At 35.6% G+C, this 12,900-nt stretch overlaps 1 protein-coding gene across 2 annotated transcripts in view; it reads left to right on the top strand.

Annotated features, from left to right (window-relative positions):
• LOC149576081 (peroxisome biogenesis protein 19-1-like) overlaps positions 1-12,900 on the top strand; it is a 104,056-nt gene that overhangs the window by 89,853 nt on the left and 1,303 nt on the right. Inside the window, exon 5 of one of the 2 annotated variants that reach the window (XM_089816272.1) lies at positions 10,402-10,843. The exons of the other annotated variant lie outside the window; for it this stretch is intronic. Coding sequence (XP_089672398.1) covers positions 10,402-10,453 — 52 coding nt within the window. The 3' untranslated portion in view covers positions 10,454-10,843. Of the gene's footprint in view, positions 1-10,401; positions 10,844-12,900 lie in introns of those variants that run through there. 2 annotated transcript variants of the gene reach the window in all.

The following is a 12,900-nucleotide window of genomic DNA, read 5'->3' on the forward strand; positions in this document are numbered from 1 at the left end:
ACTCAAGACCCATGTATGATTGTAGATGTACTTTGCAATATTCTTTCCATCTTCAACCACCTTCTTCACCCGTCTAGTTTCCCTAGGTCCTCTAGGAGCAAGCCAAGACAATGGGCAACACAAGGGCTCCAAAATAATGCAAAATGACTCTCCATACAAAGTCTATCGGCTGCTGCATGCACAACTGCATTATCAATCATAATCTAGATGACATTAGCTACTCCCACTTCCATTACCACCTCATCCAACATGTTGCACAAATTTTTTGCATTTTTTACATGATCGGAGACATCAACTGATTTTAGAAATACTGATTGTCCCCCTAAAGCAACTACGAAGTTGATGAGCATCCTATTAAAATTGATGAAGCAACTACCCATTGGATATAATAGTGAAACTCTTTGTTCCCAAACTTTCTTTGCTCTTTCACAAGTTGATGGATGGTTTTTACCCCATCGTCTAACAATGGTCCACTCACATCACAACGAGTTGGGGGCTTGAACCCCTTACCAAGCAAAGAAATCAAAGTGACCGCTTGATTCAATATGGACTACATAAAGCATTGAAGGGATTATCATCGAAGAACCAAAATTTTGCAACTGCCACCCTTGTCTTCTCATGCATCTCTTTGTTCTATGTAGTGCCTAGCAAGTTGACCACTGGGAGCGTGACGTGGAACCCAAAAGTCTGATATAGACTTTCCAACACTTCCGATCCTTGTATCCATGGCCCAATAGAAGAAGAAGCCGCTTCACCTGTTTGTGATCCTATAGAACTAAAACTCTCCATTGGGGCTGCCATGGCCTCGAATGTCCTCTTTTTTGCTTACTTATTTTGTGCATATGTTTGAAGGCTTGTCAAAGTCTCTCTTGTAGCCTCTTCCAGACATTTATCACATGGTGTAATATCATTGCATAGAATCTTTGCAAGATGGTATATCAATTGACTTATGCCCGAAGTCATATGCTTAAAGCAATGGATACATTGGACATCTTGTTGTTTTTCTCCTGGGATCCCATGTTTCCTAAAAGCATCCCTCGCTCTGCCACTAGACATTTCCTATAGTTACAAACTGACACTACAAGTCTGCAAACCCAAAGATAAAGAATTATTAGATACGTTGAGATCAAAGATTATATTAAAATTTAATTGCAATTATATTTATAACTGTTACTGCTACTGATAAAGACTAAGATTATTAACAATTTAACAGTAACAAGTTAACAATTTATATATTCTTTTTAGAGTGTTACTGTTAAATTGTTGCAAGAAAATTCTTTATCTTATATATATTATGTAATTTATAATATATATAACAGTTACAGTTACTGTTACTGATTATTAACAATTTCACAGTAATGATTTATATTTAAATAAGTATAATAAATAATAGCTACAAACTGATTATAATAAAAAATTAGCTACAATATTTAATTAAATCACTACATACTTGGCCAATAAAAATGAAACTGAAAGTATATGCAAATAGAAAAATATTATAGGAAATTGGAAACCCAATCTATTCCACTGTTGGAACGGGCAGCATTTGTTTTGGCATTTTTTACATTCTTCTTGGCTCTTTCTCTGGCTGTTGCATCATTTTGTCTTCCTACGCCTGTTTCCTTAAACCCGATTTTCTCTGACCGTGGCGTCGCTTTTCTCAGGCCCAATTTCCCTCAGACCTGCAGCATTGCTTTTCTCAGACCCGGTTAAAACTTAAAACGATGGAATATAAACTATAAAGTGCAACCTTTTTTTTTTTTGTCTTTTCCTATTGACAAAGCAGTCAACAATATTAACTTGTCGAACTTTACATTTGGTGCGATATAATGTAAAATATACCACCACGAGTTTAGGAAAATAACATTGTCGAGATACCCTGCATTTTATTTGTCTTCCACAGCAACCTGCGATATATCGCCATTTTGGCGAAGATATCGTAGAGTTTTACAACCATGATTCCAAGCTTGTGATAATGTTCCTATCTTTTTTAAATTATGGTTGAACTTGCTATGAAAGCAGAGCCCACAATTCAGACTTAGTAGATGCAATCTCACCTCTAGATTCAAGCAAAATGTGGAGAAGTGATAGATTGAGGCTCTCCCTCCTTACAAGGATAAAATGTTTAGGTTGATTGGGAAGCTTAAATACCTCAAGTAGAACTCAGGTATTGGAGAAAGGAACTAATTCACCCTTCTCTTAGTATTAGTGTGAGCGTGGGTGTTTCTTCAATCAGCATTAGAGTGGGATCCTTAAAAAGAAGCATAACCTCTTGAAGGAAATATCTTAAGAACTCACATGGTGAGTCGAGAAGGATTTTCCTCAAATCAAGCTCACAAGAACAACTATGCATTTTAAAGTGTAAGAATGTGCACTTATTTGATGGCTTATGCATTTGATATATGGCAATTAGTTGTGTATGGCTATGTGACATCATTTATTCCACCTACCAACCAATGCGGTAAAAGGGCAAGCGAGAACAATGCTAAAGCTATGAATACACTCCTAAGTGGGCTAATCGAATTCAATTTTGTGCAGTGCACTTTGGTGAAAGAAATATGAGTTAAGTGTTGTTGTGAGGTTTTGACACCATTGCCCCAAAACTTTGGAGACCCCCTTTTTTTAGTCGCCTTGGCGAATTTTTGAAGTTGTCCAACGATTTTGATTTGATTTTTTGAAAATTTTAAGTAATAGGACACCTTTAGGGCCAGAGGGGAGAAGGTTTAGCTTATTTTCACCCGGTTCCAACTGGATTTTCCAGAACAATCAATTTCATCCTTAGGCTGGACAAAAATTTCAAAGAACCACACTTGGCAGGATAAAATTGTAAATTTTGGACTTAGACGATTTCTTTTGAAAATTTGGATATAATTGTGTAAATTTAAATAATTTTCAAAAAATGAAATTTTGTTAGATTTGAATTTTTTGGAAAATCTTGAATTTCTTTGGTAAAAAAAATTTCTTTTGTGAAGATGAAATCAAATTGCAAAATCGATTTTAGACTCTAGAGATGATTTTATTTTCGTCAAAAAAATTTAAATTACTTAGCAAAATCGATTTGAATTGAATTGCAAAAGTTGGCATTAAATGGATTAAATTGTCTTGAAAATTTTTAAGCCTTTAATGAAATTGGTAATTTAATATTGAAAAATGGCTTTTGGCTAGCCAAAATCCGATTTTAATGACGTATTAATTACTAAATCATCATTAAATGGAAACATTTAGCATCTCCGAGGCATTATTTAATTTTTTTTTGTAGTTTTGGTCTAATTAGCAATTTAAAAAAGTAAATTTCATCTTGACAAAATTAATTTTGTGCTAAGGATTTAATCGAGGGCTATGTCTTGTGTTCTAATTAATTTATTTTTGCTCCCAGGGTCCCAGTCGGCCAACTAAGGAGGATGAGCAAGTAGGGTATAAGAGGAAACTCTTTCCCCTCATTTCTTCATTCCTCACTCCTCTTTTTTGCTTAGGTGATTTTTGAGCAAGAGCAGATTTTTTTTCCTTAAGCGATTTTGAGAGGGCAGATTGACATTCTTTTTGGTGATTTTTCTTCATGATAGAGTTGCTTCCCCATGTTTGGCGATTTTTTTAGAAGGCAGATCTGCACTCTTTTTGCTTGGCGAATTTTGTGGGAGCCGAATTTTGAGAAAGCCAAAATTTGTGGAAGATAAAATTCTGATTTTCAAGAGGGGCTGCAATTTTCTCTTAGAGCTAGGGCCTCAAGATTTGCAAGGGGTTTGAAATTCTCGAAGTCTGATCCTAAATTCCAAAAAGAAGATCCGGCTATTGGTAAAAGTAATTTCAAATCATTTAGAGTTGAAAGGGGTCCTTAAGCTGATTTCCTTCTTTCGTTCTTGTCCAGATATTGTCTTCCTTAGTTCTTCTTGCATTCATTGTCCACCACTTTACCATCCCGTAATAGGGTGACGAGATGGAGGATGGTAGTGCAAGCAAGAATCCAAAGGGAACAAATACTAAGAAAGACAAAGAGGATATGATGCCCAAAACAACTTTCTTCTAAAAAATGAGGCGATTAACAGATCCGGCTATTGGTAGAGGTGACTTTTAATCATTTAGAGTTGAAAAGGGTCCTTAAGCTGACTTCCTTCTTTTGTTTTTGTCTAGATATTGTCTCCTTTGGTTCTTATTGCATTCATTGTCCACCACTTTACCATCCAGTAATAGGGCGATGAGATGGAGGATGGTAGTGCAAGCAAGAATCCTAAGGAAACAAATACTAAGAAAGACAAAGAGGATATGATGCCCAAAACAACTTTCTCCTCGAAAATGAAACGAATAATTGATACCAACGTCGGTACAGTAAACATGATAAAAGTCAAGGATAGACTAAAAGGACAATCCCCCTTGGCAAAGAAGACATACAAAAGTAGAATTGTACATGCAACGACTTTTCCTCCTACATTGCCTTGTTCGGAATTGGTTATGGAATGTGCATCCCGGTTCGATCTGATCAGTAAATCCATCATCTTTGGTGAAGGGAAGAGGGTGTTGGCCAATATTGGCGGACAAGCAATCGAAGAAACATTTAACATTCCCCAATACAAGAGCATGATAGTAGTGATGATGGATCAAGCAGCTAAATCATTTCAGGATAACCAGGAGGCCTATTTCACACATCTAAAGCAAAATTGGCTACACGAGGGAAAGAAGGGTGTAACTAAGTCATCAAAGCTTACAGTGGCGGACTTCAAATCAGAATACAGAAATCTCATAGTGCTTCTCAGTCGGATCATGGGCCTAGCTCAAGGTACACAATTTGAAAACTGGATGTACTTCTTCATTGATGAAATTGAAAAAGGGAAAAAAAGATTTGATTGGGCTAGGATCATAAGTGAGAATCTAGAATTGCAACTCAGAATCGTCCAAAACCAAAACCAATTCTACATGGGATCCTATCTGTTTTACCTAATTGCTAGATTGTACAAGAGTTCGAGACTTAAGGCTTTAGGAGAAGTTGGCAAGGGGCTGGGGCAATATTTGGTGCATGAATGCTATCCACAGCTTCATTTACACAACAAGAAGGATTACAAGATATTTTGTGATGCCTTTGCTATGAAGACAATAAGGTTACTACAAGGGACACCTACTAAGAGACTTTCATCAGAAGCAGAGGCAAAGATAAAGAAGTTTGGAAGTTGGTTCATCCAATTTTCGCAATTCACCTACATTAGAGTAGTAGAGAGTACAACATAGCCCAAGCGTTGACACTTCCATTTCAACCATGTTAAGCGACGTTGGGGTGGCACTTGATTTTGAAGACATCAAAGAAGAGGATATCAATGAGACAAGACTTGGATCGAGATTGGATGAGCTAGGAAGGGTTGCTATCAAGAAGAAACATTTGAACACCTTTTCCTCCCTAAATGCTTTCAGTGGATTTGTGAAAGAATATGAGAAGGATCATGAGAAGACACTACAGGCAGCAAGCAACGTGATGAAATCGGCGGAGCTTAAGATAAAACACACACCTTGTCCTCCCATGGAAGAAGTCAACGAAAGGCTAGCTAGGTTCATTGCCTTAGCTAAAAGAATGAAAGAAAAGGGGAGAGTTATATTAGAAGATCATTTGATGTAAGCCCAAGTGGCAATTTCTCTTTCTTCTAGGATAGGACAAGTGTCTAATTCTGATTGGCTGCCATTTTGGTGCCTTCTCATTGGTTGCCACTTTTACACTTTCTTCATTGGTCCATTGACGAGGTGGCATCTTCTCATTGGCCGATGGGGTGGAAACCCTAATTAGGGTTTCTAGGATTCAATTTGGATCGTCGGTTTTGCCTTTGATCTCTACTGTTGGTTGTAATTTTGGCCTCTATATAAGGTCATTTTGCTCTGATTTGTGAGAGAGTTATGTTGGAGGATTGTTGCCAAGATACTATCAAAATTGTTCTCTATTCATTGTTGTGACTTGCATGGTGGATATACATTATCATTTTGGTGTATTGCATGGTTCTCATCTCTCAAATTAAAGTAGGATTTCATTTCATGTTGTTAGAGTAGAAGTAGCTGGCTAATTGTATGGTGATGTTAGTGAATGTTTGATAGGGATCAATACTAGACCACTAGCATCCTAACAACTTGTTGGGAAGCCTTGTGTGGCAAACTAGTTTATTTTTCTTTTGAATCATTGCATCTGAGAAGGTGGGGCCGTTGGTTAGCTTTCATTAGATTCGATCCTTGTCCATTTGCTAACCTTTCCATTCATGGGAGTAGGAGTAGAATAGTGAGTTGTTGAAGTAGGAGTAGAATAGTGAGTAGTTGGGTAGTCGAATTTCACTCTAAGAAAGTTAGGAAGGTAGAAGTCATTAGAACCATTATCGCCTCCTCCTCGCGTAATCAACATTATGTGGCGCTATATCCTCCACCATCACTGTCACCATCAACATCACCTGACACTCATACAAAATCATCACCATTTAACCAAAAGCCCAAGTCATCCTCGAATGAATAGCGTAAGGCCACCTACGTGATTACCATCAAATCACATCGATAAAATTGAGCGAGTATCCACAAGTGTAAGGAACATTGGGGTTATTCTCATATCCCATGAGCAATAACTTTTCAAGAAAGGAATTGTATGTTTGATACTCCGTATCGGATATCCAATTACTAATATGTTATGTAGTGGTACAAAAACTCACATCAACAAGTGTCAAAAGACTTATGAAGGAGATGACAAAGTGAAAAAGGCTAAGCTCCAAATCCACATGAGACAATTTTAAACTTTGAAAGATGAAGAAAATGTTGCCACCTACTTTCTTTGCATGGATGAAATTGTAAACATAATTCATGGTCTTGAAGGAAAAAATTGAGGATGAGGTTATTATGAAAAAGTATTGACATCTATCTCCGTGAGTTTCATTGCAATGTTTTTGACCATGGATGAACTGCATGGCGTTCTGAAGACATACAAAATGAGGACTAAGAATGAAACAACATAAACACGAGAAGCAACCTTCAATGCACCAAGAAGCATAAAGAACAAGTTCCAACATGAAGTCAAGTGATCAGGAAAAAGCTAACTTTGTAAAGAAATTCAATAAATGATCTAGCAAGATCAAAGGAAAGTATATACTTAAATGTTCTAATTGTGGTGATATAGGTCAGCATGCTGCCAAATGTCTATTGGTTGGAAGTGAGTAGTGAAAAAGAAGTATGTTACGACGAGAAAAGACGAGAAACACCATCATAGCAAGAAGAAGTGCACTCAAGGAAAATCCATGAAGAAGAATTTTCAAAGACAATAGGAGCCAATTTGTTTGAGGAAGTAATAGCCCACTTGCAAGTGATGAAAGCTTTTCAGAGAGTGAAAGAGGAGAAATTCTTTTCATGGCCATGGAAATGAAAGAAGCTCTAAGGAGTGAAGATAAAGAAACTGAAAAGACTGAAAGCAAGGATGATACAGTAGCAGATCTTGAGGAAGAACTTACCGTTGCCATTGACAAAATTAGAGACTAAAGAATAGGTACTCAATGTTGAAACATCAAATTCGAGATGATGGTGAAAAATTCCCAAAAATGATTATGGACTTGAAGACTTATGCTGAATTTGCCAAATGCATTGGACATGTTTTGGTGCAGGGGCACCAAATCACCTTAAGGTCTAATATGGTCATGGGTTAGGCCTTCAGAGTTTTCGAGTTTGTTTTGCAAATAAGGTCAATTTCGACCATTTTGAGTGTGATTTAAGTTTTGTGTGTCATTTTGTTCAAAGTGTCAAGTCATGCATATTTTGTCAAAAAGTTGTCATCATAGGTCAAATGGTGTCATTGTCCTAGCATATTGTAATAACGTGTCAAAAGATGGCTATATTGTGTGTGATCATGTTCCAAGGTTCATTTGGACCTCATTAGACATGTTTTGATGATTGGGAAGACATATTTTTTCCATTCGCAAAGTTTTGTCGTCATCAAAATTTGAAAAGTTGTCATTTGATAAAATTGCAAAAGTGCAATAAGGAAGGAATTAACAGTCATAAGGTTTTCAAAATCAGTTGAAATCAGTTGCAACTGTCGAGAGATGTCGTAAAAGACCCTTGAAAGGTCAAATAGCTGGTTGGCGTGGGGTGGAGCAATTTTTGGATGAGATCTTTAATGAAAAACTTGACTTTTATATGAAATTTACTGGTTTTCCTCTGTTACTATGCGTGCCCTGATGTTATACGGTAGTTTCTTGGTATTTAAAGCATGGGAATGATTAGATGACTCTGTTAGCTTCATTTTGAATCAAGTTTCATATGTTTTTATGAGGTTTATCAGATATTATGACCATTTTTGCGAATACAGGTCTGAAACCCTCCCTCAACAAGGGCTTTGATAAGAAATTGATCTTAGGGGCATTTTGTACTGTTGGAATTCTTTATAAAAATAGTTGTTTGAAAGCTTGAATGTAGAATAAGACTTTGGAATTTGCAAATCCAAACAATGGTGATGGAACATGCTACATTGATGCCCTAGCCTATGAATCTATGAGTTTTGACTGTCAAAGCTGGACTGTTATAAGAAATATGAAAGTCTGAAGCAATTGTATGTGTTTGGGCGCCTAGAACAAGTGGAGTTGGGGGTTTTGTGATGAATACAAACCATTGGAATAGTCGGCCATTTAATTGTGCAAGATTTAAGAAGGGTTGCTTTGAAAAACAGGCCTAATTAGGTCTAATCTGTTTAACTTTAAAATCAGTCCAAATTTGAAGTCTGTTACAAAACAGTCCCACCTTGTTTTAAATATGTTGTGCAACTCTGAAATTGGTGTCTAGAACCCTAACCCTTTTGTGGAGGTCCTTTTTATTTCAAGCGTTATGATAAACTTTGTCCCTAATCAGGGCTACTAGCCATTAAGCCAGTTTGTGTGGATGGTGTATCAGTTTGAATGACCAGAGCTTTGGGGGTTTGTCAAAGATGTCGATGAGTTGTAAAAGCCTTGTTTAAGACATTCCCAGGGGTGGGGGAGTCCTGTGAGTCAGTGAATCAACTTTTGATGTTTGTAGGCCTTAAGGCATAGACGCATTGTAAAGTGTCGAAGGAGAAATTTGGTGGAAGACCAATGTGTCATGATTAAATTGTTTCTACTGTTATGATATGTCCAAGAGTCATCCTTGTAATGTTGTCTTGTCATTTGTAACCCCCCTAATTGGCTCATATTTAATAGTTGAGCTGGGAGAGATCTCCCTTATGGAATCAAGTCATTTGTTTTTCCTCTGAGATTGTGTTAATTTACCATTGCCATGACCTTCCTCTGCATCACGTTTTGAAAGAGCAGCTAAAAGAAAAAATCTCAGAACGTGAGAAGCTTTAATTGATAATTGTTTTCCCTAAGAATCATTGCCTATTTTGATGGCTTTCCAACTAGTTCTTGGTCAAGCACATGCACGTAACTTTAGTTAACAACACAACTCAGATCTAGTAAAGCGGCTCATACGGTCATTTCCCTGTCAAGGAATAAGTAAGATTTTGAAACATTCTGTCATAACTGAACACTTTTAAGGGCAATTGAAGCCGTTTCTTGTACCATGGAGATTTTGGTAGCACTGTAACCTGTACACAACTCTTTTACAAGTTTTTCCTAAAGAAAATGGGTTGTGCATCCTCTATGTTATCAGCCTGGAGCTAAGTTTAAAAAACAAATGCTGTTTGCAATCATTTTGAAATTCCATGTCAGTATTGAATCCAGGAAATGGAAGGTAGCAATTATATAAGACAGATTGAATTCACTCCATGACTTATCCTGTAGGTGGTTCTACACTTTGGCAGAAGTTGTTAATCATGGCAAATTTCTAAAATGGCTTTTAGAATATTTTGAAGGCTTTGTCTATGTATTTTAAATTTGTTCCCATGAACAGTAGTTAGAACCGTATCAAGCCTTGGCCTTGATGAAGAGCATCTCTAACAATTTTGCTTTTTCTGTGAAATCAGATCAATCTTATTTTGTAGCTTATAATGTCCTGTTTAAATTGTGGAGTGTTATCTTTCCTGCAATTTCAGGTTTGATGTTATTCTATATAATTATGGTAATATTTATATTTCACCTTTCTTCTACTAGTTTAAACTATAGCACATTTGTTCTAGTGTCAAGAACTTCCTTAAGTTTCAAATAGTTTCTTTGTAATCCTATCCCTATGGAGAGTGTTATCATAGTCGTCAGAAGGTTTAATAACAATTTCAAATCCGAGTTTAGATATTTGGACATCATAATTTTCATATTATAATGTTATATGACTTTTGAATTTCCCAAGCTTCTTTTTGATAGTTGGGCATTTATTTGATTGTAGAAAGTTGAACAGTCACCTAATGTACATAATAGACTTCTGAACTGTTTGGTGGCAGTTTTTATCATTATGGATAGCTTATTGATATTTTTTGTTCATTGTTGTCTCCTTTGTCAGGCTCTCTGAGATTCTTGCTGACAATTCTGGATCAAATTGTAGTGTCATGTAAAGTGGCACTTTGTGATTGCTGTCTGTATGAAACACATATCTTTACGGGGCTACATTCATCAGTCTTTGCATAACAACGTTGGTAGTTTCTTGTGGGAATTTTTTTTCTCAATATCTCTTCTTATGGAAAACAGATATTATCACATGATATTATTGTACTTTGTGGGAAAAACCTTGACACTATTCTACGTTTTTTTTCTTTCTTCACTTCATTCTAAATTTCTATCTTTAGCTAGAAGGCAATTTGGTTTAACCTCTGCTTTCCCATTCAGTTTCTGTTGATAATAAAGGACACACTTCCACATTTTTAGTGCCTAGAGGATAAATGATCATTAATTTCATGTAAGTGAATTTATTTTTTGACAAATTTTTTCAAGAAATTTTTTCTCAAGTAGTGAGCCTCTATTCTTGCAAATTATTTTTCTGGTGTGTTGTGTGTGGCTACTTCAGTCACTTGTTAACACAAATTTTGTATCTTGGAATGATTTTCACCTGTTTCAGTCTCTTGTTGTCACAGACTTAGTATCTTGGAATGCTTTTTACTTGTTCAGTCACTTTAATATACTAATAAGAGTTGTTTTTTCTCCAAGGAAAAAACAAAAGAACATTGGCTTTGGTTAGGAGTTCAATCTCTTCCGTGACATTTTCTGATAGATTGTCTGTTAAGGCTCCTGTTAGCTCAATACAGCATTATACTTTTAAGGAGTCTTAAATGTCATACGTGATTTTTAAAAACTATTAATTCTCTATCCATAGTTGACAGAAGTATGGCTTTACTATTTCTAGTGTATGTATCTTGTTTAATTACTAATTGCACAGGAAAAGAACCCATCTTGGTCTCAATATTGGTTATATTTTTTTATTTGATATATATATATATATATATATATATATATATATATATATATATATATATATATATATATATATATATATATATATATATATAAAGTATGCTTGTGTACCACATTATATTTTACCAATTTTTAGAGTCTTGTGTAAACCAACAGAAAAGAAGTAATATGCGTGGCAAATTTAGGGCTCATGAAGTTTTGGAGGGATCTATGTCATGATCAACCAAATCAGTCGAGGAAAGGTCTTAAGGATTAAAAAAGTGAGATAATATGGTGTCCACAAACAGTGCAGCATGGGAAATCAATTGAAAAACCTAAGGAATTTTCAGTGAAGAAATGAAAGGACGGACTTGAATGAGGACAAGAAGAAAACAAAAACACAACAGATCCGCATAGGGAATTGATCTAACCGGATATGGGTGTTTAAAAGAGTGAAACAATTTGCTATGCTAGAAGCAAAGAATTTGTAAATAAGGTGCTGATTGGAAAATTTCATGGAATATGATTAGCTAAGGAAAAACAGAAATTGATAAAGGAAAATTGGGGAGACAATCTACCAACCAAATAATTCCCAAAAGGAAAATCTTCAATTTTAGAATTCAGTAGATTGAGAAAACATTGCCAATGGTGGAAATATAAAATGGATGGGAGAGATTATAAATATTGACACGGTCACTGAACTTCGATCCTGAACTTATACATGCAAAAATGGAAACTTTGGTTTGCATGGGATTATAGAATCTTCCTGAATAATATTGGGATCTAGAGATTTTGAATGAGATACAACCACCCAATTCAATGCAGTTGTTTGGATTGGGAGTTTTATAACTCGTGAATATAACAAGAATTTGTGTGGAACATACAATATACTATATTAATACACAATGTAACATAGGGGCAAGCATTGACAATTGAAGATGGATAGAAATGTTATCTCACTAGTACAGAAACATGTGACAAAAAACCACTAGAATTTGTGTATATGTGATTAAACTTAGTCACGTGACTAATATTAGTTAATATCCAATCATTTATAACACTACTAAATTTACTACTAAGCAATTTTAGTCAACGTATTTGATCATTGATTTAGTGGTATATTTAGTACTGTATTTAGTAATTGATTTAGTAGTATATTTAATCATGTGGCTAGTTACATACTTAGTAGCTATGTCACAAGGTTTGCCAAATTTTTGGCTTGAAGTTCAAAATTTGGCGAACATCTTAAAGCGGTACAAAATTCGTTAAAAAAGCGTATCAAATTCGCATGGCAGTCGGGCAGTTTTTCCATGAAGTATTTTTCTAAAGCATATCCTTAGGTTTTTTAATCTATTGGTTCAATAGAGGATTAACCTACGAATAAAAAGAGCCTGAAACCATAGCTTGTTCAGTTGCCAAAACTAGTAGCTAGGGCTATATATATATATATAGTTGCAGCGATTGTTCTTTTTTCGGTATGTTTTTCCTTTTGCATCGTGAAATGAGCGAGTTCAATAGATGAGCATCACATTCAACAACCCATCAGCGACTTTTCTCATAAAATCTACCACTGCTTCATCCTGCATAGTAGCATTGATTTTTTTTGAGTCTTCTT

This window comes from Cupressus sempervirens, chromosome 1, assembly GCF_028749045.1.
Source record: "Cupressus sempervirens isolate cs-2001-9-10 chromosome 1, ASM2874904v1, whole genome shotgun sequence".
Taxonomy (NCBI): Eukaryota; Viridiplantae; Streptophyta; class Pinopsida; order Cupressales; family Cupressaceae; genus Cupressus; species Cupressus sempervirens.